The 24654-nt window shown below is 40.8% G+C and overlaps 1 protein-coding gene across 1 annotated transcript in view; it reads left to right on the forward strand.

The window, feature by feature from the left end:
- Window positions 1-20566, forward strand: part of LOC138371791 (S-antigen protein-like) — a 43077-nt gene extending 22511 nt beyond the window's left edge. Inside the window, exon 3 of the mRNA XM_069336816.1 lies at window positions 20444-20566. Within this exon, the coding sequence (XP_069192917.1) occupies window positions 20444-20566 (123 nt within the window). The remainder of the gene's footprint in view (window positions 1-20443) is intronic.
- The last annotated feature ends 4088 nt before the right edge of the window (window positions 20567-24654 follow it).

Genomic DNA, 24654 nt, shown 5'->3' on the forward strand with positions numbered 1-24654 from the left:
ATATTATTTATGTATAATTAGAAATTATATTATGGTATGGTAATGAAATTACAGGTTCGTGTCTGGTGAAGTACGTATATGGGGAACTTAGTGTATACTGAAATTCATACGGTAGAACTTCAAGTGTAGTGGAACATCAAATGTGTGGTGAAGCCTGTGAAGAGGAACGTCATGTACGTGGTGTAACTTCAAGTAGCAGTGGTACTTGGTGGACGTGTTTCGTTATTGTTCGAAGCAGCAGTAATATTGAAGAGGCTGCAGGAGTGAGTACCTACCTAACTTGAGGACCCATTGACGGATGGTCCTAGTAATCGTCCTGAGATGGCCTCAGGACGTAATACACTATGTGGGCAACATTAGTGTTTGAGGGAGTGCATGAACTCATATGTTATGAATGACGCAGTGTATGGTGAGAACGTTAATATTTTCTTGTTTGAGTTAAAGTATCTGCAAGTTGCCTCGCCCAGACGACGAGAGGGCAGGAGGCTGCTGGTGAAGATTAATTAATTAAGCAGCAGACTAACGGAGAGTACTTGTTGGAACACTAATATTATATAGGCATGATGCTAGTTTTGGGCCTGATGATACTATGCTGTAACTTTTGTATTCTCTGTATTTTTGTAATAAATGTTTGTCTGTAGACAACCTGTTTTGCACTTGTCCTGGTGAAAAGTTTTAGAAGGAAAGAGAGAGGGAAACAATCGTAGGCTGGTCGACAGGAGGCATAATATCATAAAGGGAAGCGAATGGAGGTCATCTTAAGGCAAGGAGAGAGAGGGTATGTCATAGAGGCTCCGCGGGGTGAGCACCCATAATAATAGGAGGGTTCTGAGCCCATTCCCCGAACAGTATGACGGCGAGCCCATTTCTCTATAGTTAATTAAGATCGTTAGAGGGGTGACTCTCCAGAGTGCGGAGTCTGGATGATGGAACGGTATTTATTTTTTGGTCTGGATGATAGAAGCAAAAAAAAAACGGACCGTTCCGTCATCCAGACTCCTCTCATGATCCGCCAGCAACCAAGTAAATGAAGCACTGAAGACAACCACACTATAGAGCCAACACATCCCACACCTCACTCACTGAGCCACCTCAAAAAATAAACAACATTCACTTTCCTCAAGTCATAGCACCTTTTGGGTCTTTGATAAATGGTTTACGTAATTATGTATTACGTAATTATGATGTATAACTTGTTCAGAATATTCAAATAAAGAAAACAATTATATGAATTCTTGTTTCAAGTCCAGTTCATTACTGAAGCTTTACCTGATCACAGACATATAGAAATTAAACATCTCGTCACCCTTATCACATTCATCACCGAGTTATTATCGCAACCGCTGAGTTCGCTCCCAAACTCACGGGGTTGGACAGGCGGTCCATCGCTTTTACATCCACCTCGTGACGTAGCACACTTTATGATAACTTGGATGTGGTGGCATGATGTCGCAGACTGTAGGGTACTGGGAATTATTGTTAGCATTTCAATCCCGCTCTTGTGCATTGACTCTCTCTTTAGTAAACGTTTAGTTTTGTTTTAGAAAATATGCGAAAGCTGCAGTGCTTTAATGATGAGTCATAAGTGGCAAAAGTTCGGAAAATGTTGAAGGAAACGTTTCCTTTAACGTTTTCTTCTTAAGTGGTGTAAAACGTTTCCATTGTATCTGCATATTTCAGAACAGGAAATTTCATAATCTCCTTTGCTGCCTTCTACCACATTTCGATATCCCATTTGACTTCTCACAGAGAATCCCTCACCATATTGTAGTCAACACGACTGTAATCTCTCATCTTCCTCAACATGTTTCTCTGTCGAACCCACTCCTGCAGCTCCATTACGTACAATGACGTACAATGAGGTGGTTGCTAGCTTCAGGTTTCATATCATGATCTGCTCTGTTTCCGCAGGTCTTCTGTTAATTATTCGGTGATCGTAAATCACCGCTACTACTACTAACTTTATGACTGCCAGTGTTGCTACTCCTTGTATGTACTCTTGCAAGTCTTTTTCTTTGGTTAATTGTACGTCTTCAGACTTCCAGTGTAGCTGTAACAACAGGGCTTCGCGGCCTCATACTCCATGTTCACCGAATCTTTCCTTATTGCTTGATATCCTCTAAAGTGAACTGGATTTCCTGTAATACTTCTCAGTTGCTTCTCTGTTATTGCTACATTGCTTGTTATTTAATGCAGTGACTCCTTTCTATCCCTTCTGCCACTCTTTCCTGTTAGTCTAACCCTTTGTTTGCAGTTCCATCTGCATTTGTGTACATAACTATTATGATGTTCATAACAACTGAGCTGTTTGTTTTCCCAGAGGGTAGTGGTTCCTGATGCTGCATTTGTATTTCTGATAGGGGAGGGTTGGATGATGATATAGCGACTGTGTGTGTGGTTGTGTGTACTCACCTATTTGTGCCTACAGGATCGAGCTCTAGCATTTGGACCCTGCTTTTCTAGCCGTTGGTTGTCTAATGCAATGACTTCTGGCCTATTTGTCTATCATATCTGCTTTTAAAGTTATGAATGTTGTTAACCTCTTCAATCTACTCCTTTAGGTCATTCTATTTACTCACTACCCTTACGAAAACTTTCTAGCATCTCTATGACACATCTGAGTCTCAAGCATCCATCCGTGCCCCCATGTTCCATTGTTATTCCTTATAAACACATGGGCGCTTGACAGTTAGGTGGACAGCGCTTCGGATTCGTATTCCTGAGGTTCCGGGTTCGATCCCCGGTGGAGGCGGAGACAAATAGGCAAAATGTTTCTTTTACCCTGATGCCCCTGTTACCTAGCAGTAAATAGGTACCTGGGAGTTAGACAGCTGTTATGGGCTGCTTCCTGTGGGTGGAAGGCCTGGTCGAGGACTGGGCCGCGGGGACACTAAGCCCCGAAATCACCCCAAGACCACTTCAAGATAACCTCTGTTTCCACCTTGTCAATCCCTCTAAGTATTAAATACGTCTGAATCATATCCCCCATCTCCCTCCTTCTTTTTAACGTCGTCAGATTTAGTTCCTTCAATCTGTATTCGTACCTCATCCCTCGCAGCTCTGGGACAAGTCTCGTTGAAAACTTCTGCACCTTTTCGAACTTCCTTATGTGATTTTTAGATGTGGGTTCTACGATGGGGGCGGCATACTCTATGACTGACCTCTCATAGGCGGTATACAGTGACCTAAAAGCCTCCTTATTCAAGTTTCTGATGGATGTTCTGACTTGGGCCAGAGATGAATATGCGGCAAACATTATTCTATTTACATGAGCCTCTAAAGTTAGGTTTGGTGTTATGTCCACTCACAGGTCTTTTTCTCTAGTCGTTTTAGGTCGTTCTGTAGTCGCTTATTACTCTACGCAAGTCCGACTCCACTCCCTTCACTATCACTCTATGACACCTGTCTGTCAATTAATTTCTCATCCATGATAGTGCGTCTCCGTCTACTCCCGGCTGCCTCTCAAGTTTGTATAGTAGCATTCCGTGTGGTAGTGTATCAAAGGCTTTTTGGCAGTCCAGAAATATGCAATCTGCCCATCCTTCTCTGTCTTGCCTTATTTTCGTAACCCTATCATGAAACTTAGGGAGCGTCGTCAGGCAGGAATTCCCTTATCTAAAGCCGTGTTTTTATTGTTTACTTACAAACCTAATTGTTTCCTGGTGAGCAACTAGTCTTACTCCTATAATTTTTTTCAAGTACTTTGCACGGGATGCTTTTGAGCGACACTGGTGTGGAGTTAAGTGCCTCTTCTCTATCTCCCTTCTTGTTGATTGTCACCACATTTGCCTGCTTCCAGTAGCTTGCCAATTCCGCCTGTGTAAGTGACTCAGTATCAGTTTACTCAGTACTAGAGGTATGCTGAGAACCTGTGCTGCTTATTTTAACATTTTTGATGATATTCTATCTGGCCCAGTAGCTTTAGTTACATCCTGCGATGCTAGCTGTATTCTTACTTCCTCTGATGTTACCTCAATATTAATAGTTTCTCATCACGGGCTACTTCCTCATCTAGCTCTTGGGGCTATTCAGGCTCAGTAGTGGAGCTCCATGGAAGCTGGCATTGAGCTCCTCAGAAATTTCTTTATCTATTTCTGTATATTGGCCTTCCCCTTGTTCGCAACCTGGTCACTTGGTCATTCACTGTCATTTTCCTTCTTTTATGGCTATGTAGGAGTCTCGGTTGGCTCTTTGCTTTGGAGGCAATATCATTTTCATAGTTTCTTTTTGACAATCTTCTTATGTTTATGCAGTCATTCCTGGCCCTGTTGCATCTATTCAGGTTTACCTCCGTCCTTTGCATTCTGTATTTCTTATATTCCCTCCTGCTTTTTGCTTTTGCTTCCGTTCACTGTCTATTGAACCACGGGTTATTATATGTTTTCCTTCTTTTTGCCCTTAACGGGGTATGAATCTCTCTACTGCCTCAGTTTGAACCACAGTTTTACTTGGTCCATCATTTCCTGGACCGTCTTCCCTTTAAGTTCCTCCCCCCATTGCACACTTTCCAGATACTCTCTTACTTTCATGTATTCTGCTTTTTTAATAGTGTTCTGCCCTGAGGGAGTTGGGGATTTTGGGACTTAAACCTTCAAAAGAGAGTTTTGGCTGTTGCACCAGACTTTTACTTGCGTGCAGGCGGACAGCGTCCCCAACCACTCCTTGACGGAACAAACAACCGACCTCAGCAGCCACACTCCCGCTACCGTCGGTCGACAGCAGTGGACACTGGAGTGCTTGTAATTTACCTAGGAGATCACCCTATATGCCTCTTGATCTTGGAGAGGGGTTCAGCATCACATACATTAAAAGGGCGGCTCCAAAACTGGCCTCATTGTCTTGTGTACACACCCTACTCGAGCGGCCGTGACTCCCCACTCATTCTTTGTTTGGAATGATCTCCTAAATCCCCCTTACGTGAATTAGAATCTTCTGCCACCCTGTCCACAGCCGTGACCCCCTCTCTCTCTCTCTCCCCCCCCCCCCTCGCTTTCTGAGAAACCTCACAGGGACAAGAGCAAAAGCCAGCTAACATATACATTTAATATACAAAGAAAACATACATAATACATAACATATAAAATAGAACATTATCATACAACACTCTAAACTGGTACAATCCAGTAGCATTCCAATATCATATCCTGACTTCACCAACTGTCCATATCAAGTGGCTGCTCAACTTTTGGCTTACCACTTACTACTCCTTCCCTAAATGGGGGTTGAAATCCTGTCACAACAATACTTTATCCTCAGCCCTAAAAGTATATGAAACTCAGCTCGTGGCTGAAACACCAATAAGTATCCCCCGAACAAAAGAAGAAATCAATCTCTCACCTTACACTGTGTCTTATATGCCAATAAACATTGAAGGACTCCCCTTATACAATTATGTGTGTCCACCATGAACCTCTGTTCTGCTTCTAAAGGCTCACTACCAATGTATATCTCTAGGTCCTCCAAAATATCAAGAAACGCACTTCTGCAGTTCTCCCAATCTGCTGCACAAAGAAGTCCTAATCCCACATCAGTGACGCTCCACCATGGATTTCACAGAGATACGTGTTGCTCCTCTGCACTGCATGAAATCAACTCTTCAAAATAGAGTTCTGCTCTACCACAGAGTTCAGCATACACTTCTTCTCCAGCCTAGAAGTTCCTCCATCAACTTCTTCTCTAACCTCGAAGTTCCTTCATGAACTCCTTCCCAAGCACACCTACAATTCCATTAGAATGTCAATAAAAATGTTTTCCCAACAAAACAGAATTAAATGTATTCCCAGAAAATACAGACATCTCTTTAAACACTTTTGCATTGCTGCGATGGTCCACCCCCTGTCCTGGGCTATTCTTCTCTGGGAACATGTCTTGACATGTTGCTGGCCGCCTCCCAACTGGGCACACAATCAAACATTGGTATCTAATGTAACAAACAATTAAATAGGCTTACCACCGAAATCTCTGACATGAGGACGTTCACTCACTGGACGACTCGAGTTCACAACGTCGCCTGGCAGGCTCCACAACAGAAATGCCTGCTTATTTCTTTCCTTTTGAAGGCACAACATTTAGAGTTCCACAAAGGTGCGGCCAAACACACACTGCCAGGCCGCCTTTAGTTATTAAAATCACAGAGAAATGGTGTACTATGTTCCCAACAGCTTCCTCACACCTGCAGACAAACAGTCTTCACTCCAGTACTAACACAAGGAACTATATACTTCCTTATTCCGGGAGGATCAACAAAGTACAGCCACCTCTGACACCAGTTGCAACTCAAGTGAGGTCATGACCTTATGCTAGGGTCACTTCACATCCCCAAAGTATCGACATCTCATTTCAGGTCATTTATTACCAACGCCCATCCTCTGCTAGCATCCTGAGATTACTCGCTGACGTTTACTCAGTTATTTAATATATGTATCTTTGCTCTGACCTCTCAATCAGGTCCGGTCAGCAGAATAAGTCTCACTGTGGTAGACTTGTTCCACCAAGGCTACAACAATAGTCTGATCTCCCATCTTTGACTCATTGTCTTCTAGGCACTGTTCTGATTTCCATCACGTAGTGCAATACCAGGACGCAGTAACCACTTGTTCCTAGTAGTATTATATGCTCTTATGTTCTCAATGTCTTCCTCATTCTGGGTGAAGATTAAGTCCAATAGCTTGGTGTATCTCCTCCCCTTTCTCTTGTGTCCTTCTTTACATGTTTGGTTAAGATCTTTCTTTCAACAACTTCCACTAATTTTGGCTCCCCACGTTTCTTACCCACCATGAGGATTTCTGGATTCCCAGTCAATCTCTCCATGATTTAGGTCCCCCATGACTAGAAGTTTAGCTCTCATTCTGTGTCACTGTTGCTGCTTTCTGCAATGCTTCTATGCATGCTTTGTTGTTGTCATCATATTCCTGTCTATGTCATATGGTGCTTGGTGGGGGGGGGAGGGGGGGTTACAAATTACCTGGACCACAATTATGTTTCCATCTGCTATGAGAGTGTACTCACCTAATTGTACTCACCTTATCCTTCATTATATGTATCCATCCTTCTCTTGCGGGGGTTGAGCTTTGACTCTTTGGTCCCGCCTCTCAACCGTCAATCAACTGGTATACAGATTCCTGAGCCTACTGGGCTCTATCATATCTACATTTAAAACTGTATATGGAGTCAGCCTCCACCACATCACTGCCTAATGCATTCCATCTATTAACTACTCTGACACTGAAAACGTTCTTTTTAACGTCCCTGTGGCTCATTTGGGTAATCAGTTTCCACCTGTGTCTCCTTGTTCATGTACCACCAGTGTTGAATAGTTTATCTGTGTCTACCCTGTCAATACCCCTGAGGATTTTGTAGGTAGTGATCATGTCTCCCCTTACTCTTCTGTCTTCCAGTGTCGTAAGGTACATCTCTCGCAGCCTTTCCTCGTAACTCATGCCTTTTAGCTCCGGTACTAGTCTAGTGGCATACATCTGAACTTTTTCCAGCATCGTCTTGTGCTTGACAAGGTACGGGGCTCCATGATGAGGCCATATACTCCAGGATTGATCTTACATATGTGGTATACAAGATTCTGAATGATTCCTTACACAGTTTCCTGAATGGTGTTTTGATGTTAGCCAGTCTAGCATATGCCGCAGGCGTAATTCTTTTTATGTGGGCTTCAGGAGACAGGTTAGATGTGATATCAACCCCTAGATCTTTCTCTCTGTTTCATGAAGACATCTCCCATTCTGTATCCTGTGTCCGGCCTTCTGTTTCCACCGCCTAGTTTCATTACTTTGCATTTACTTGGGTTGAACTTGAGCAGCCATTTGTTGGACAATTCATTCAATCTGTCCAGGTCATCTTGTAGCTCCTACTATCCTCCTCTGTTTTAATCCTCCTAATAATTTTCGCGTCATCAGCAAACGTTGAAAGAAACGAGTCTATACCCTCCGGGAGATCATTTACATATATCAGAAACAGTATAGGTCCAAGGACTGACCCCTTCGGGACTCCACTTGTAACGTCTCGCCAATCTGAGACCTCACCTCTCACAGTGACTCGTCTTCTGTTGCTTGGGTACTCCCTTATGCAATGGAGTACCTTCCCTTTCACTCCAGCCTGCATCTCCAGCTTTTTCACTTGCATCTTATGTGGTACTGTATCAAAGGCTTTCTGGCTTTCCAAAAATGTGCAGTCTGCCCACCCTTCTCTTTCTTGCCTGATTTGTGTTGCCTGGTCATAGAATTCAATTAACCCTGTGAGGCAGGACTTGCCATCCCTGAACCCATGTTGATACTGTGTTACAAAGTTCCTTCGCTCCAGATGTTCCACTAGCATTTTTCGCACAATCTTCTCCATCAGCTTGCATGGTACGCAGGTTAGGGACACTGGCCTGTAGTTCAGTGCCTCCTGTCTATCGCCTTTCTTATATATCAGGACTACATTAGCTGTTTTCCAAATTTCTGACAGTTCCCCTGTTGTCAGTGATTTGTTATACACTATGGAGAGTGGTAAGCACAGTGCTTCTGTTCCATCCTTTAGTATCCAAGGGGAGATTCCATCTGGGCCTATAGCTTTTGTCACATCCAACTCTAGTAACAACTTCTTTACTTCCTCACTGGTAATCTCAAAATCTTCCAGTGGTCCTTGGTTAACTATTCCCTCTCTTATCTCTGGAATTTCTCCTTGCTCAAAGGTGAAGACCTCCTGGAATTTCTTATTCAGTTCCTCACACACCTCCTTGTCGTTTGTAGTGAATCCTTCTGCCCCTATCCTTAATTTGATAACCTGTTCCTTTACTGATGTTTTTCTCCTGATGTGGCTGTGCAGCAATTTAGGTTGAGTCTTTGTCTTGCTCGCCATGTCATTTTCGTATTCTCTTTCTGCCTCTCTTCTCATCCTGACATATTCATTCCGGCCACTCTGGTATCTTTCATTGCTCTCAAGTGTCCTGTTATTCCTATAGTTTCTCCATGCCCTTTTACTTTGCTGCTTAGCTAGCCTACATCTCTGATTAAACCATGGGTTTCTCATCTTCATTTCGTTGTCTTCCTTTTGGACTGGGACAAACTTGTTTGCTGCGTCCTTGCACTTCTGCGTGACGTATTCCATCATGTCTTGGGCCGTCTTTCCCCTAAGCTGTGTTCCCATGTTATATCTGTTAGGAATCATCTTATCTCCTCATAGTTACCCTATGGGAGCCGGTCCGGGGAGCCGGTCGGCCGAGTGGACATCACACTGGGCTTGTGATCCTGTGGTCCTGGGTTCGATCCCAGGCGCCGGCGAGAAACAATGGGCAGAGTTTCTTTCACCCTATGCCCCTGTTACCTAGCTTTAAAATAGGTACCTGGGTGTTAGTCAGCTGTCACGGGCTGCTTCCTGGGGGTGGAGGCCTGGTCGAGGACCGGGCCGCGGGGACACTAAGAAGCCGTGAAATCATCTCAAGATAACCTCAAGATAACCCATACAGAATGCCAGCCTTTTGTTTTCAGTACCCCTCCTCGAGTTCAATAACCCTTCTTCAACCAGATACTCAAACACTAGTGTACTGTGGTCGCTCATTCCGACTGGGGCCTCAAAACCGATTTCCCTTATGTCGGAGTCGTTCAGAGTGAAGACTAGATCGAGTCTCGCTGGTTCATCGTTTCCTCTCATCCTAGTGGGCTCCCTGACATGTTGGCTTAGAAAGTTTCTTGTCACCACCTCCATTAGTTTGGCTCTCTTTGTATCCTCTCCACCATGCGGTTCCTTGTTCTCCCAGTCTATCCTTCCGTGATTGAAGTCCCCCATGATGAGCAGATGGGATCTATTTCTACAGGCAGCAGAGGCTTCCTTCTTAATTATAGTATTAACTGCTGTGTTGTTGTTGTCATACTCTTGCCTGGGTGTTCTGTCATTTGGTGGAGGGTTGTATATCAATGCTACTACTACTTTTGGTCCTCCTATTGTCATGGTGCCTTTTATGTAGTCTCTGAATCCTTCGCAGCCCGGGATGACCATCTGCCAGAAACTCCATCCCTTCTCATTAGTAGGGCCACTCCACCTCCTTCTCTTTCCTTATTACAGTGTAGTCCTGGGGAAACACTGCATTCATTATGATTCCTGAGAGTTTTGTTTCTGTGAGTCCGATTATATCTGGGTTCAATTCTTGTGCTCTTTCCCTTAGTTCACTTGCCTTTCTTGTGATCCCTTCTATGTTCGAGTACATCACCCTGAAACTGACTCTTCTGTCCCTTCACAGATCCTATTGCTTCCCATGAACCAGGGAAACATGGAGGTACCGGGATGGGAGGGCCAATGAAGGGGGACTTGGGGGATCTGGGTTGTGCGAGGGCTGGGAGGTTCCAGCACGGGGAGAGAGGTATTGGGAGAGGACTTGAGGGGATTGGAGAGAAAAGAAGGCTTGGGTTGGAGGCTTGGGGAAGGGGGGGATGAGAGGAGGAGGCATGGGGAAGGGGGGTGAGAGGAGGAGGCATGGGGAGAGTGTGTGAGAGGGGGAAGCATTGGGGAGTGTGGGAGAAGGGGAGGCCTGGGGGTGTGTGGGAGGAGGGAAGGTTTGGAGGGATGGGAAGGAATGGGGGATTCGGAGGGCATAACAGGGAGGAGGTCTTGTGAGGTGAGGTTGGGGAAAAAAGAGTGCTGAGTGGGTTGAGGAAGAAGGGAGGGCTTAGGAGAGTGGGGGAGAAGGAAGGGCTCAGGTGGGTGGGGGATACTGTAAAGTTTGGGGTGGGTGGGGTGGGGGAGAATTGAGGGCTTGAGGGTGGGGGAGAAGGGTGGGCATGGGGGATTAGGGAGGGCTTGGGGGGTGGGGGAGACGGGAGACCCTGGGGAGGGGGGGATCGAGGGGAGGGAACCCAAGGTGGGTACCTTGGGCACCAGGGGCAGGTAGGGCATCTATTGGGGGGAGGATGGGGGAAGTGGATCACTCACTGTGTCTATTGAGCTGCTTGTGGAGGGTTTCCTGTTCCCCTCTGGGATAGTAGGGCCCAGGGTTGTGGTTCCCTGATTTTCTCTCCCCCTGCGCTCCCACCTCGCGGCTGCTGCCCTGTTTCTCTCATCCCTTGTCATATCCAACTGAAGGAATACTTTTTTGAACTTCTGAACATTTCTAGTCTGCTCTTCCTTGCTAACAAGTCCTCTTTTTGTTCTCTCACTTGTGAATATCACTTTTATCAGTCGGTCTCTGTCCTTGTTGTACCGTCCGACCCTGGAAACCTTCTCAATATTTTGGCCAGCCCTCACCATCTTTAGCTCTGTAAGGAATTCATTGACTTCATTTTTGTCCTTGTCTCTCCTGTCCACTCGACCGGTCCCTGTTTGCTCCTTAATGCCTACTATTACTACTACTGCTCTTTTCCGCTCTATCAGCTGGCTAGTACATTTGGCTGCTTCCTGAGAAGAAGCCACTTCCATGGCAACTTCCCAAACTGCAGACCTGGCTTCAGGGCTCTTTTTAAGCATTTCAGCAAATTAGGGCTGTGTTGTAGAGGTCCCATCCGCAGTAGCATTCCCATCTCCCTGAGGTACGGTTTGTGTCTGGTATTGTGGAGGAGTCTCCTTCAGGCTTCTTATTTCCTTCTTTGCTGCCCTTAGTTCATCCTGCAGGCTGGTTACTGTCTCCCTCATTACCCTCAGTCCTTCACTGAATTCATTCCACATATGCTGGAATACTCCCTTCATCCAGGCTACCTGTTCCACCCCATCCTCTGAGTTTGTCCCTTCCATGTCTGTCTCCCTGTGGTTGCTTTCCCGAGTAAGTCTACTTGCCATGTTTTCTCCCTATGAGAGAGATAGAGGGAAGAGAGAGAGAGACAGCTAAGAGAGATGAGAGAAGGGGGGGAGAGATGATAGAGAGAGAGAGAGAGAGCGAGAGAGAGAGAGAGAGAGAGAGAGAGAGAGAGAGAGAGAGAGTGTGTGTGTGTTTGTAGGGGGGGATGCGTGGGAAACTGGGGGGGTGGGAGGGGGTGGAGATGGTTACTTCAGGTCAGGTGGTCAGGTGGAAATGGAGGAGCAGGAGGTCCCACTGTGTGGGGACCTCCTGCTTTTTGGGGTGGATTTTGGGGTGGGGCGGGGGGATATCTGGTATTCTACAAAGAAAGAGAGAAAGAGGGTGGGGCTAATGCATGTGTGTGTGTGTGTGTGTGTGTGTGTGTGTGTGTGTGTGTGTGTGTGTGTGTGTGTGTGTGTGTGTGTGTGTGTGTGTGTGTGTGTGCGAAGGTGTGTGTGTATAGGGGGGAGCGGGAGGGGGGGGGGTCTTGGGACAGTGTGAGGCTGGGAAGTTGGTGAGGATGGGTGTCAGGGATCATCTGGTCTTGTGTAGAATCTGAGTGTCAAAACCTGTACCCAGAGTGAGTCACCTGGAGTTGTATATCTGAGATATTTAGACCTACTTTAAATTAATTATTTTAAGTCACTCTGTACACCTTATGGATTACCTAGAGAGGGGTACCTACCGTCAGCTCACCCCAAGCAAGCACGCCTAGGTAAGTTTGGGATGTCCATATGAAGGGGTTGGTCGCCTGTACACTCCTCTGCCCTGGAGTGTTATTAATGTTGTCTCCACGTGCTCCTGGTATACCATTCGTTCCTATCTTCCTCACTGATCGTCGGTCACTATGTGCAACATTGTATACGTTCCTAAATGGTGCACACACTTTCGGGATCAATCACTATGTATGCTATAATCCGCTTAACAACACATTACTCGGCAGGCAAATCTTAAGTCCTGGCTAGGCTGACCCAACGGTTCACATTGATCTTGCCACTTGATCTTATTTTTGCTTTCTTAATTGCTCTACCGCTGTAGGAGCTCACTATTCACTTGGTCTCTTATGTTTTTATATACTCCTATGACAAAAAACCATGTTTCTTGTCTCCGTCACACTTCAATGTCTCGAGATAATTGATGTTATTCGTGGACCCTACGGACACGTGTGCTTCTCACGACGTCTGACTCACAGACTGTGTTTGTGTGTGAGTGTGTGTACTGCTATAATTATACTTACCTAATTGTGCTTGCTGGGGTTGAGTTTCGGTTCTTTGGTTCCGCCTCTTAACTGTCAAACAAATTGGATACAGGTTGCTGAGCCGATTGGGCTCTATCATATCTATACTAGAAAGTGTGAATGGAGTCTGCATCCACCACAACACTTCCCAAAGCATTCCATTTATTAACTACGCGTATTTCCTGGCATCGAAGACACTGTTTTTTACCAAAAAAATAAAACACAAGAATTTTCCCAGAGTCTTGAAGGTCGAAGGTCAAGAAACTCTCAGAATAACAGGAAGGTCACGAGGCTCTAGGGGGTAACAGGAAGGTCACCAGACTCTCAGGGTAACAGGCAGGTCAAGAGGCTCTCAAGGTAAGAGGAAGGTCATCAGACTCTCAGGGTAACAGGAGTAGTAGGGATGAAGCGCCACAGAGGATTTTTTGCTTTGGAAAAAAATCCTCTGTGGAGCTTCGGTTTTCCAGTTAATTTTAAGATCCTCTGTGGCGCGTCGGGTGTTCCAGGTAAACTCTACGGGCAATTATTGTTGGTTTTCAAGATAGCACATTTTTCAAATACCATTTTCTGAGAATATGTTCATAAAAGTTTGTTAAGAGTTCTTATGAGGAAAAATAATTTCATAGACGTTTGTTAACAGTTCTTATGGGGAAAATTCAAATTTTTCAGAGTTCAGTTTTAAGAAAATGTTTCAGAGTTTCAAATAATCATAGAAGTTTATTTATATGTTTATGACCAAATTTGGTAAAAAGACCATTTTCAGAGAATATTGTCTTAGACGTTTTGTTAGGGAAAACAGACATCTTAGTCGTGATTTTGAGTTTTATAACCATTTACAGCTGTTTCACCTGAAAAAGATCGAAATTGAACAGTTTGTGCCTTAAAATATTCAGAGTCCAGTTTAAGCTCAACATTCATCAGAGTCCAGTTGTAGACAGAAATTCGTCAGAGTCCAATTTATACCCAAAATATTCATAGTCCTGTAATCTACGAAAATTAGCCAGAGTCTAGTTTATACCCAAAAATAATCAGAGTCCAGTTATAGACAGAAATTATTCAGAGTCCACTTTGTGCCCAAAAATATTCAGAGTCCAGTTCATGATCGAAATTAATCAGAGTCCAATTGAAGACAAAAATTTGTTAGAGACCACATTTTTGCTACTAATAGCCCAATTTTAGCCTCATTTTAGTCATATTTCAGACATAGGAAACAAGATGCGAACAATTACCAAGTTCTATCTCCTGTCCTCAGCCTTTGTTCCCTCTCGTATCTTCGGTAAAACCTAATCAATTTCCCCGAAATTTTAACCCCCTGTATTTCAGATATAGTAAATAAGATCAAGCCAGTTACCGAGCTCCAGCTCTTTTCCTCCACCGTAGTTCATTTGTTCAAGTTCTTTAGTAGCAGATCAATTTCCCTTAAATTTAAACCAGCTGTATTTCAGACACAGTAAATAAGATCAAGTCAGTTACTGAGCTCCAGCTCATGTCCCCCCACCTTACTTTATTTGTACAAGTTCTTGAGTAACAGACTAATTTTCCCTGAAATTTGTAACTGCGGTATTTTCAGACATAGTAAATAAGATCAAGTCAGTTACTGAGCTCCAGCTCTTGTCCCCCACCTTAGTTCAATGTTCATCAAATTATTTCAGATCAAGCCCCTCTCCAGTCTATCAAAATAACATCATTACCTTTAATACCCTTTTTGTACTCAGCTATGTAATATTCACACGGTCATATAACACCTTACCTTCAGTACCTTTTGTTTACCCAAGTAAGCAATAATCACACAGTAAAAAATCTCACCTTACCCTTTCCCTCCCTTACCTTCTCATCCCCAACTTATCCAAACCTTTAATAATCGTACTGTATTTGCATATTTTCTCTATAGTCACTGTGTTCTTTATATTCTCACCCATGTTTTCCGTGTTCACTCCATGTTCTTCAAATATTCACAGCCCATTCAGTTCGTATTTTCACTAGCACCTCCATATTTTCTGTGATCTTTCTCTTAGTCTCATGATGTTCTCTACAAATTCTAGTCATATTTTCTATGTTTTCATGTTCATCGCATGTTCTCTTTACAACTTTTATATTTTTTCAATATTTTTGTGTTCTCTGTCAATATTCATGTTCCTCTAGAAGTTCATGTTCCTCACAAGATCACTTCGTTTATCACCTTCACTTACGTGTTTTCTACATTCTTTGTCATATTCTCTATGTTCTTCACAAGTTCATTGTTCATTCTTTGTATTCCCTATTCTCTTTATCATGTTTTCATGTTCTTTGTAAGTTCATATTCCCAGCACGTTCACTGTATTCATCAACTTTTCTTACATGTTTTCTGTGTTCTTTGCCATGTTCCCCATATGTTCGCTGGGTTCATTCCCTTACATGTTATTTAACATTCCTTAACTAAAAAATTCTTTCGCCAATCAACTAAAAACATAGTCACTTTCATCATTTCGTAACTAAACTTATTCCCCAGTCAACAGAAAATAACCATGTTCATCATGTTTCATTGTCATTTTCTAACTAAAATTATCCATCAATCAACAGAAAAAGTCATGTTCATCATGTTTTTTAACTAAAGTATTCGTCAGTCAACTAAAAAATAGTCACTTTCATCATGTTTCCTTGTCATTTCTTAACTGAAATATCACTTCTCTCAAATGAAAATAGTCAAGTGTAGACTATTTCCAACATTGTTCCTAATTAAAGTAACCTTTCACTTCACTAAAAATAGTCATATTCATCATTGTTCCTAACTAAAATTATGTGTCGTTAAGTAAGAAATATAGTCAAAGACACTCTTCGAGACATCAAGGACTTACTTAAAGACATCAAAGTTGTACTCAAAGACATCCTTTGAGACATCAAAGACACCCTTTAAGACTTCAAAGACACCTCTCGAGACATCAAAGACACTCTCAAACGCACCAAAGGTACTCTTCGAGATATCAAAGTTATTCTTCGAAACACCAAAGTTACTCTGTAAGATATCTTCGTCCATCAAAGTTATTCTCAGAGATATATAAAGTTATTCTCAGAGACATCAAAAGTTATTCTCAGAGCTACCCAAAAGCTATTCTCAGAGTCATCAAAGGTATTCTCAGAGTCATCAAAGTTTTTCCAAGAGACATTAAAAATTATTCTCAGTCATCAAACTTGTTCTCAAAGTTATCAAAGTTAATCTTAGAGTCATCAAAGGTATTCTCAGAGTCACCTTCGTTCATCAGAGAAACTTTCCAAAACATCTTTGTTCAACAAAATTATTCTCTAAGACATCAAAGTCATTCTCAGAGGCATCAAAAGTTATTCTCAGTGTAACAAAGGTAATTTCTAAGTCACTTTCATTCATCAAAGTTATTCTCTAAGTCATAAAAGTTATTCTCAGTGACATTAAAAATTAATCTCAGTCATCAAAAAGTTAATCTCAGTTATCAAAAGTTATTCTCTAAGTAACCTTTCATTCATCAGAGAAGCTTTCTAAGACATCTTCGTTCATCAAAGTTGTTCTCTAAGTCATCAAAGCTGTTCTCTAAGACATCAAAGTCATTCTCAGACTCATCAAAAGGTACTCTCATATCCCCAATGTTGTTCTCAGAGATATCTAAAGTTATTCACAGAGTCATCAAAGCCATTTTCAGTGTCATCAAAGGTAATCTCTAACTCACTTTCGTTCATCAAAGTAAATCTTAGAGTCGTCAAAGGTAATCTCTAACTCACCTTCGTTCATCAATGTTGTTCTCTAATTCACCTTAGTTCATCAATGTTGTTCTCTAAGTCACCTTCTTTCATCAAAGAAACTCTCCTTCTTCCTTCAAGTTACTCTTTAAGACATCAATGTTGTTCTCTAAGACATCATCAGTCATAAAAATTTCTCTCCAAATGTAACTAGTTCAGCTTTTCATATGAAACTTACACTTCTGATAAAATATATTTTTTTTAGACATTTTACCTTTAAAACTGTTCTCTGGACAACATTGCATATACCTACCAAACCTATCCTCCCCACCTAATGTTACTTACCTAACATACCTATCCTAACTTAACGTAAATTACCTAACTTAACCTAACCTTACTTGACCTAACCTAACTTACCTAGCCTATCCTAACTTACCTTACCTTACCTAACCTAACCTATCCTAATTTAACTTGCATAACCTAACCTAACCTATCTTACCTATCCTAACTTAACTAACCTAACCTAACTTAACTAACCTAACTTAACCTAACTTACTTAACCTATCCTAACTTACCTTACCTTACCTAACCTCTCCAAACTTAACTTGCATAACCTAACCTAACCTAACCTAACTTAACTAACCTAACCTAACCTAACTTAACCTAACCTAACCTAACTTACCTAACTTAACCTACCCTAACTTAACCTAACCTCACTTAACCTAACCTAACTTACCTAGCCTATCCTAACTTACCTTACCTTACCTAACCTAACCTATCCTAACTTAACTTGCATAACCCAACCAAACCAAACCTAACTTAACTTGCATAACCTAACCAAACCAAACCTAACTTAACCTAACCTAACTTACCTAACCTATCCTAACTTACCTTACCTAACCTATCCTATCCTAACTTAACTTGCATAACCAAATCTAACCTATCTTAACTAACCAAACCTAACTAACCTAACCTAACCTAACTTAACCTAACTTAACTAACCTAACCTAACTTAACTTTCATAACCTATCCTAACTTAACTAACCTATCCTTACCTTACTTGCATAATCTAACTTAACCTAACCTAACTTACATTACATAATTTAACCTAACTTACCTATCCTAACTTACCTAACCTAACCTAACTTAACCTATCCTAACTTATCCCAACCTATCCTAACTTAAAATAAATTACCTAACTTAACCTTAACGTACCCAAACTGATGTATCTTAACTTATCTAGTCCAACTTACCCAACCAGACATGATCTAACTTACATAATTATTCCTGCATGTCTTTGTGTTTTGTCAATCAATGTCTCATAATCATTAGTTCGTTTCAAGGGATATTTTCTCAAATGGTTATTTACGCATTTCAAGTGCTATATGTTAAAGATTGGGCATTTAAGCATTTCAAAGGATTTTTGTTATACATGGGCATTTACTCGTTTTCGAGGGTTAATTTCTCAAATTGTCATTTTTGCATTTCAAGGGTTATTTGTTAAAGTTCATCAAGTTGCTCATAAGTTGTATTTATTATGTTAGTAATAATTGTTCTTATTCTTTCCCCCTTCAACCTAACCTCTTGTAATCTTAGTGTATTCATTATGTTGGTTATCATTTGTTCTTATTCCCCATCCCTTTAACCTAACCTCTTGTAATCTTAGTGTATTTATTAGGGTTTTATCATATATTCTTATTCCCCAACCCTTTAACCTAACCATTCAGATATAGTTTATTGTGTTTTGACATATTTGTTGAATATATTATCCTTATCCTAACCTTTTCAGATGTAGTTTTCTTTCTTCTTTTTTGTATATTTTTACCCAAACCCACCCATCTTAAGTGACAATGGCAGAAAAAGCGACCATCGACGATCTGGACGACGTTCAGGCCTTTCTGAACAAGGAGGACTGTCTTGCCAGATTGAAATATCTGGGGAAACAGGAACTTGTATTAGTGAGTGCCTATCTGGAGATCAGAGAAGAACCCAGTTGCGACCCAATAGGGCCGTAACAGTTAGGTTGAAGGGAGAGAGAATAAGAACAATTATTACAAACATAATAAATACAATTTATGAGCAACTTGATGAACTTTACCAAATAACCCCTGAAATGCAAAAATTACCATTTGAGAAATTAACCCTTGAAACGAGTAAATGCCCATGTATAACAAAAATCCTTTGAAATGCTTAAATACCCAATCTTTAACAAATAACACTTAAAATTTGTAAATAACCGTTTGAGAAAATATCCCTTGAAACAAACTAATGATTATGAGACATTGATTGACAAAACACAAAGACATGCAGGAATAATTATGTAAGTTAGATCATGTCTAGTTGGGTAAGTTGGATTAGATAAGTTAGGATACATCAGTTTGGGTACGTTAAGTTAGGTAATTTACTTTAAGTTAGGATAGGTTTGGATTAGTTAGGATAGGTTAAGTTAGGTGAGGTTAGGTTAGGTGAGGTTAGGTTAGGTAAGTTAGGATAGGTAAGTTAGTTTAAATTATGTAATGTAAGTTAGGTTAGGTTAAGTTAGATTATGCAAGTTAGGTAAGGATAGGTTAGTTAAGTTAGGATAGGTTATGAAACTTAAGATGGGTTAAGTTAGTTAACTTAGGATATGTAAGTTAGGTTAAGTTAGGTTAGGTTAGGTTATGCAAGTTAAGTTAGGATAGGTTAGGTAAGGTAAGTTAGGATAGGTTAGGTAAGTTAGGTTAGGTTGGGTTAGGTGAGGATAAGTTATGTTATGCAAGTGAAGTTAGGATAGGTTAGGTAAGGTAAGTTAGGATAGGCTAGGTAAGTTAGGTTAGGTTAAGTTAGGTTAGGTTAGTTAGGTTAGGTTATGCAAGTTAAGTTTGGATAGGTTTGGTTAGGTAAGGTAAGTTAGGATAGGTTAGGTAAGTTAGGTTAGGTTAAGTTAGGTTAGGTTAAGTTAGGTTAGTTAAGTTAGGTTATGCAAGTTAAATTAGAATAGGTTAGGTTAGGTAAGGTAAGGTAAGTCAGGATAGGCTAGCTAAGTTAGGTTAGGTTAAGTTAGGTAATTTACGTTAAGTTAGTATAGGTATGTTAGGTAAGTAACATTAGGTGGGGAGGATATGTTAGGTAGGTTTATGCAATGTTGTCCAGAGAACAGTTTTAAGGGTAAAGTGTCTAAGAAAATATATTTTATCAGAAGTGTAAGTTTCATATGAAAAGCTGAGCTAGTTACATTTGGAGAGAAATTTTTATGACTGATGATGTCTTAGAGAACAACATTGATGTTTAAAGAATAACTTGATGGAAGAAGAAGAGTTTCTTTGATGAACGAAGGTGACTTAGAGAACAACATTCATGAACGAAGGTGAGTTAGAGATTACCTTTGATGACACTGAAAATAGCTTTGATGACTCTGAGAATAACTTTAGATATCTCTGAGAACAACTTTTAGGATATGAGAGTATCTTTGGATGAGTCTGAGAATGACTTTGATGTCTTAGAGAACAGCTTTGATGACTAGGAGAAAAACTTTGATGAACGAAGATGTCTTAGAAAGCTTCTCTGATGAATGAAAGGTTACTTAGAGAATAACATTTGATAACTGAGATTAACTTTTTGATGACAGATTAATTTTTAATGTCACTGGGAATAACTTTTATGACTTAGAGAATAACTTTGATGAATGAAAGTGACTTAGAAATTATCTTTGATGACTGAGAATAACTTTAGATGACTGATAATGACTTTGTTGTGTTAGAGAATAACTTTTGATGTCTTAGAGAATAACTTTGATAACAAAGATGTTTTGGAAAGTTTCTCTGATGAACGAAGGCGACTCTGAGAATACCTTTGATGACTCTAAGATTAACTTTGATCACTTTAAGAACAAGTTTGATGACTGAGAATAGCTTTTAATGTCTCTTGGAATAACTTTGATGACTCTGAGAATAGCTTTTTGGTAGCTCTAAGAATAACTTTTGATGTCTTAGAATAGCTTTTGATGTCTTAGAATATCTTTTGATGTCTCTGAGAATAACTTTAGATATCTCTGAGAATAACTTTGATGGACGAAGATATCTTACAGTGCAACTTTGATGTTTCGAAGAATAACTTTGATATCTCGAAAAGTACCTTTGGTTCGTTTGTGAGTATCTTTGATGTCTCGAGAGGTGTCTTTGAAGTCTTAAAGGGTGTCTTTGATGTCTCAAAGGATGTCTTTGATGTCTCAAAGGATGTCTTTGAGTGCAACTTTGATGTCTTTGAGTAAGTCCTTGATGTCTCGAAGAGTGTCTTTGACTATATTTCTTACTTAACTACACATAATTTTAGTTAGGAATAATGACGAATATGACTATTTTTTTAGCGAAGTGAAAGGTTACTTTAACTAAGAACAATGTTGGAAATAGTCTACACTTGACTATTTTCAGTTGAGAGAAGTGATATTTCAGTTAAGAAATGACAAGGAAACATGATGAAAGTGACTATTTTTTAGTTGACTGACGAATACTTTAGTTAAAAAACATGATGAACATGACTTTTTCCGTAGATTGATGGATAATTTTAGTTAGGAAATGACATTGAAACATGATGAACATGGTTATTTTCGGTTGACTGGGGAATAAGTTTAGTTAAAAAATGATGAAAGTGACTATGTTTTTAGTTGATTGGCAAAAGATTTTTTTAGTCAAGGAATGTTAAATGACATGTAAGGGAATGAACCCAGCGAACATATGGGGAACATGGCAAAGAACACAGAAAACATGTAAGAAAAGTTGATGAATACAGTGAACGTGCTGGGAATATGAACTTACAAAGAACATGAAAACATGATAAAGAGAATAGGGAATACAAAGAATGAACAATGAACTTGTGAAGAACATAGAGAATATGACAAAGAATGTAGAAAACACGTAAGTGAAGGTGATAAACGAAGTGATCTTGTGAGGAACATGAACTTCTAGAGGAACATGAATATTGACAGAGAACACAAAAATATTGAAAAAATATAAAAGTTGTAAAGAGAACATGCGATGAACATGAAAACATAGAAAATACGACTAGAATTTGTAGAGAACATCATGAGACTAAGAGAAAGATCACAGAAAATATGGAGGTGCTAGTGAAAATATGAACTGAATGGGCTGTGAATATTTGAAGAACATGGAGTGAACACGGAAAACATGGGTGAGAATATAAAGAACACAGTGACTGTAGAGAAAATATGCAAATACAGTACGATTATTAAAGGTTTGGATAAGTTGGGGATGAGAAGGTAAGGAAGGGAAAGGGTAAGGTGAGATTTTTGACCATGTGATTATTGCTTACTTGGGGTAAACAAAAGGTATTGAAGGTAAGGTGTTATATGACCGTGTGAATATTACATAGCTGAGTACAAAAAGGTAATGATGTTATTTTGATAGACTGGAGAGGGGCTTGATCTGAAATAATTTGATGAACATTGAACTAAGGTGGTTCTAACATTGACAAGAGCTGGAGCTCAGTAACTGACTTGATCTTATTTACTATGTCTGAAATACAGGAGGTCAAAATTTCGGGAAAATTTATTAGGTATTACCGCAGATACGAGAGGGAACAAAGGCTGAGTACAGGAGCTAGAACTTGGTGATTGTTCGAATCTTGTTTCCTATGTCTGAAATATGACTGTTCAAAATTTCAGGGGGATTGGACTGTTAGTAAAGATGTTATGAGAGAGGGTTAAGGCGGGAACAGGAGCTAAACTCGGTAATTGTTCGGATCTTATTTACTATGTCTGAAATATGACTGTTTAAAATTAGGCTAAAATTGGGCTATTAGTAGCGAAAATGTGGTCTCTAACAAATTTTGGTCTTCAATTGAATTCTGATTAATTTCGATCATGAACTGGACTCTGAATATTTTTTGGCACAAAGTGGACTCAGACTAATTTTTGGTATAAAATGGACTCTGATAAAAATTGGTTTAAAAATGGACTCTGTCTAATTTTCACAGATTACAGGACTCTGAATATTTCGGGCACAAGCTGGACTCAGTTCAATTTCGATCTTTTACAAATGAAACAGCTGTAAATGGTTATAAAACTCAAAGTCACGACTAAGATGTCTGTTTTCCTTAACAAAACGTCTAAGACAATATTCTCTGAAATTGGTCTTTTACAAAATTTTGTCATAAACATATAAACAAACTTCTATGATTATTTGAAACTGAAATATTTTCTTAAAACTGGACTCTGAAAAATTTGAATTTTCCCAATAAGAACTGTTATAACAAACTTCTATGAAATTATTTTTCCTCATAAGAACTCTTAACAAACTTTTATGAACATATTCTCAGAAAATGGTATTTGAAAAATGTGCTATCTTGAAAGCCAACAATATTTGCCGGTATAGTTTACCTGGAACACCCGACGCGCCACAGAGGATTTTAAAATTAACTGGAAAACCGAAGCTCCACAGAGGATTTTAAAATTAACTGGAAAACCGAAGCTCCACAGAGGATTTTTTCCCAAAGCAAAAAATCCTCTGTGGCGCTTCATCCCTACTACTAACAGGAAGGCCAGGAGACTCTCAGGGAAACAGGAAGGTCACTAGGCTCTCGGGGTAACAGGAAGGTCAACAGGCTCCCATGGTAACAGGAAGGACACCAGGCTATCAGGATAACAGGAAGATCACCAGACTCTCAGGGTAACAGGATGGTCAGGAGGCTCTCAGGATAACACGAAGGTCACAAGGCTCTCAGTGTAACAGGAAGGTCACCAGGCTCTCAGGGTAACAATATTGTCAAGAGGCTCTTAGGGTAACAGTAAGATCACCAGGCTCTCAGGGTAACAGGAGGGTCACAAGGCTCTCAGGGTAACAGGAAGATCACCAGGCTCTCAGGGTAACAGTAGGTCACCAGGCTCTCTCGGTAACAGGAAGGTCACCAGGCTCTCAGGGCATCAGTAAGGTCAAGAGGCTCTCAGGGTAACAGGAAAGTTTCCAGGCATTCAGAGTAACAGGAAGGTCACAGACTCTCAGAGTAACAGGAAGATTACAAGGCTCTCAGGGTAACAGTAAGGTCAAGAGGCTAACGGAGTAACAGTAAGGTCACGAGGCATTCAGGGGTAAGAGATAAATCAAGAGGCTTTCAGGGTGAAAGGAAGGTCACAGACTCTCAGGGTAAAAGGAAGCTTTGATGACTCTGAGAATAACTTTAGATATCTCTGAGAACAACTTTGAGGATATGAGAGTACCTTTGAGAGAAACACATGATGCTCTCAGGATAACAAGAAGTTCACTAGGCTCTCAGGGTAACAGGAAGGTCACAAGGCTCTCAGGGTAACAGTAAGGTCAAGAGGCTCTCATGGTAACAGGAAGGTCAAGAGGCTCTCATGGTAACAGAAAGGTCAAAAGTCATTCAGGGTACCAGGTCACCAAACTCTCAGAGTAACAGGAAGGTCACAGACTCTCAAGGTAACAGGATGGTCACCAGACTTTCAGAGTAACAGGAAGGTCAAGAGGCTCTTAGGATAACAGAAAGGTCACTAGGCTCTCAGAGTAACAAGAAGGTCACTAGGCCCTCAGGGTAACAGGAAGGTCACGAGGCTCTCAGGGTAACTTTAAGGTCAAGAGGCTCTCAGGGGTAACAGTAAGGTCACCAGACTCTCAGGGTAACAGGAAAGTCAGGGGGTCAACTATACCGCACCATGGACCATCTTCGCTACCCTACGCTAAGTACCTGCCAGAAAGTTTGAACAAAATAACATACATAATATTACAAATATACGGTATACATATAATATTATAAATATATACATATTATTTTATAAAGAGTAAAATTACTGAAATCAACAAGTGATCCATACAGTGAAGCACAAATACAATACAATACATCAGACAAAGAAAATGTGTGGCGAGTGTTCGGAAGTATTGAGAAGACGTACTGTAGGCGTAAAGTGTTGCATCTGTAACAAAATTATTCACCTGGGCTGTGCAGAATTATCTCCAGGATGCAC

This window comes from Procambarus clarkii, chromosome 36, assembly GCF_040958095.1.
Source record: "Procambarus clarkii isolate CNS0578487 chromosome 36, FALCON_Pclarkii_2.0, whole genome shotgun sequence".
NCBI classification, from domain to species: Eukaryota; Metazoa; Arthropoda; class Malacostraca; order Decapoda; family Cambaridae; genus Procambarus; species Procambarus clarkii.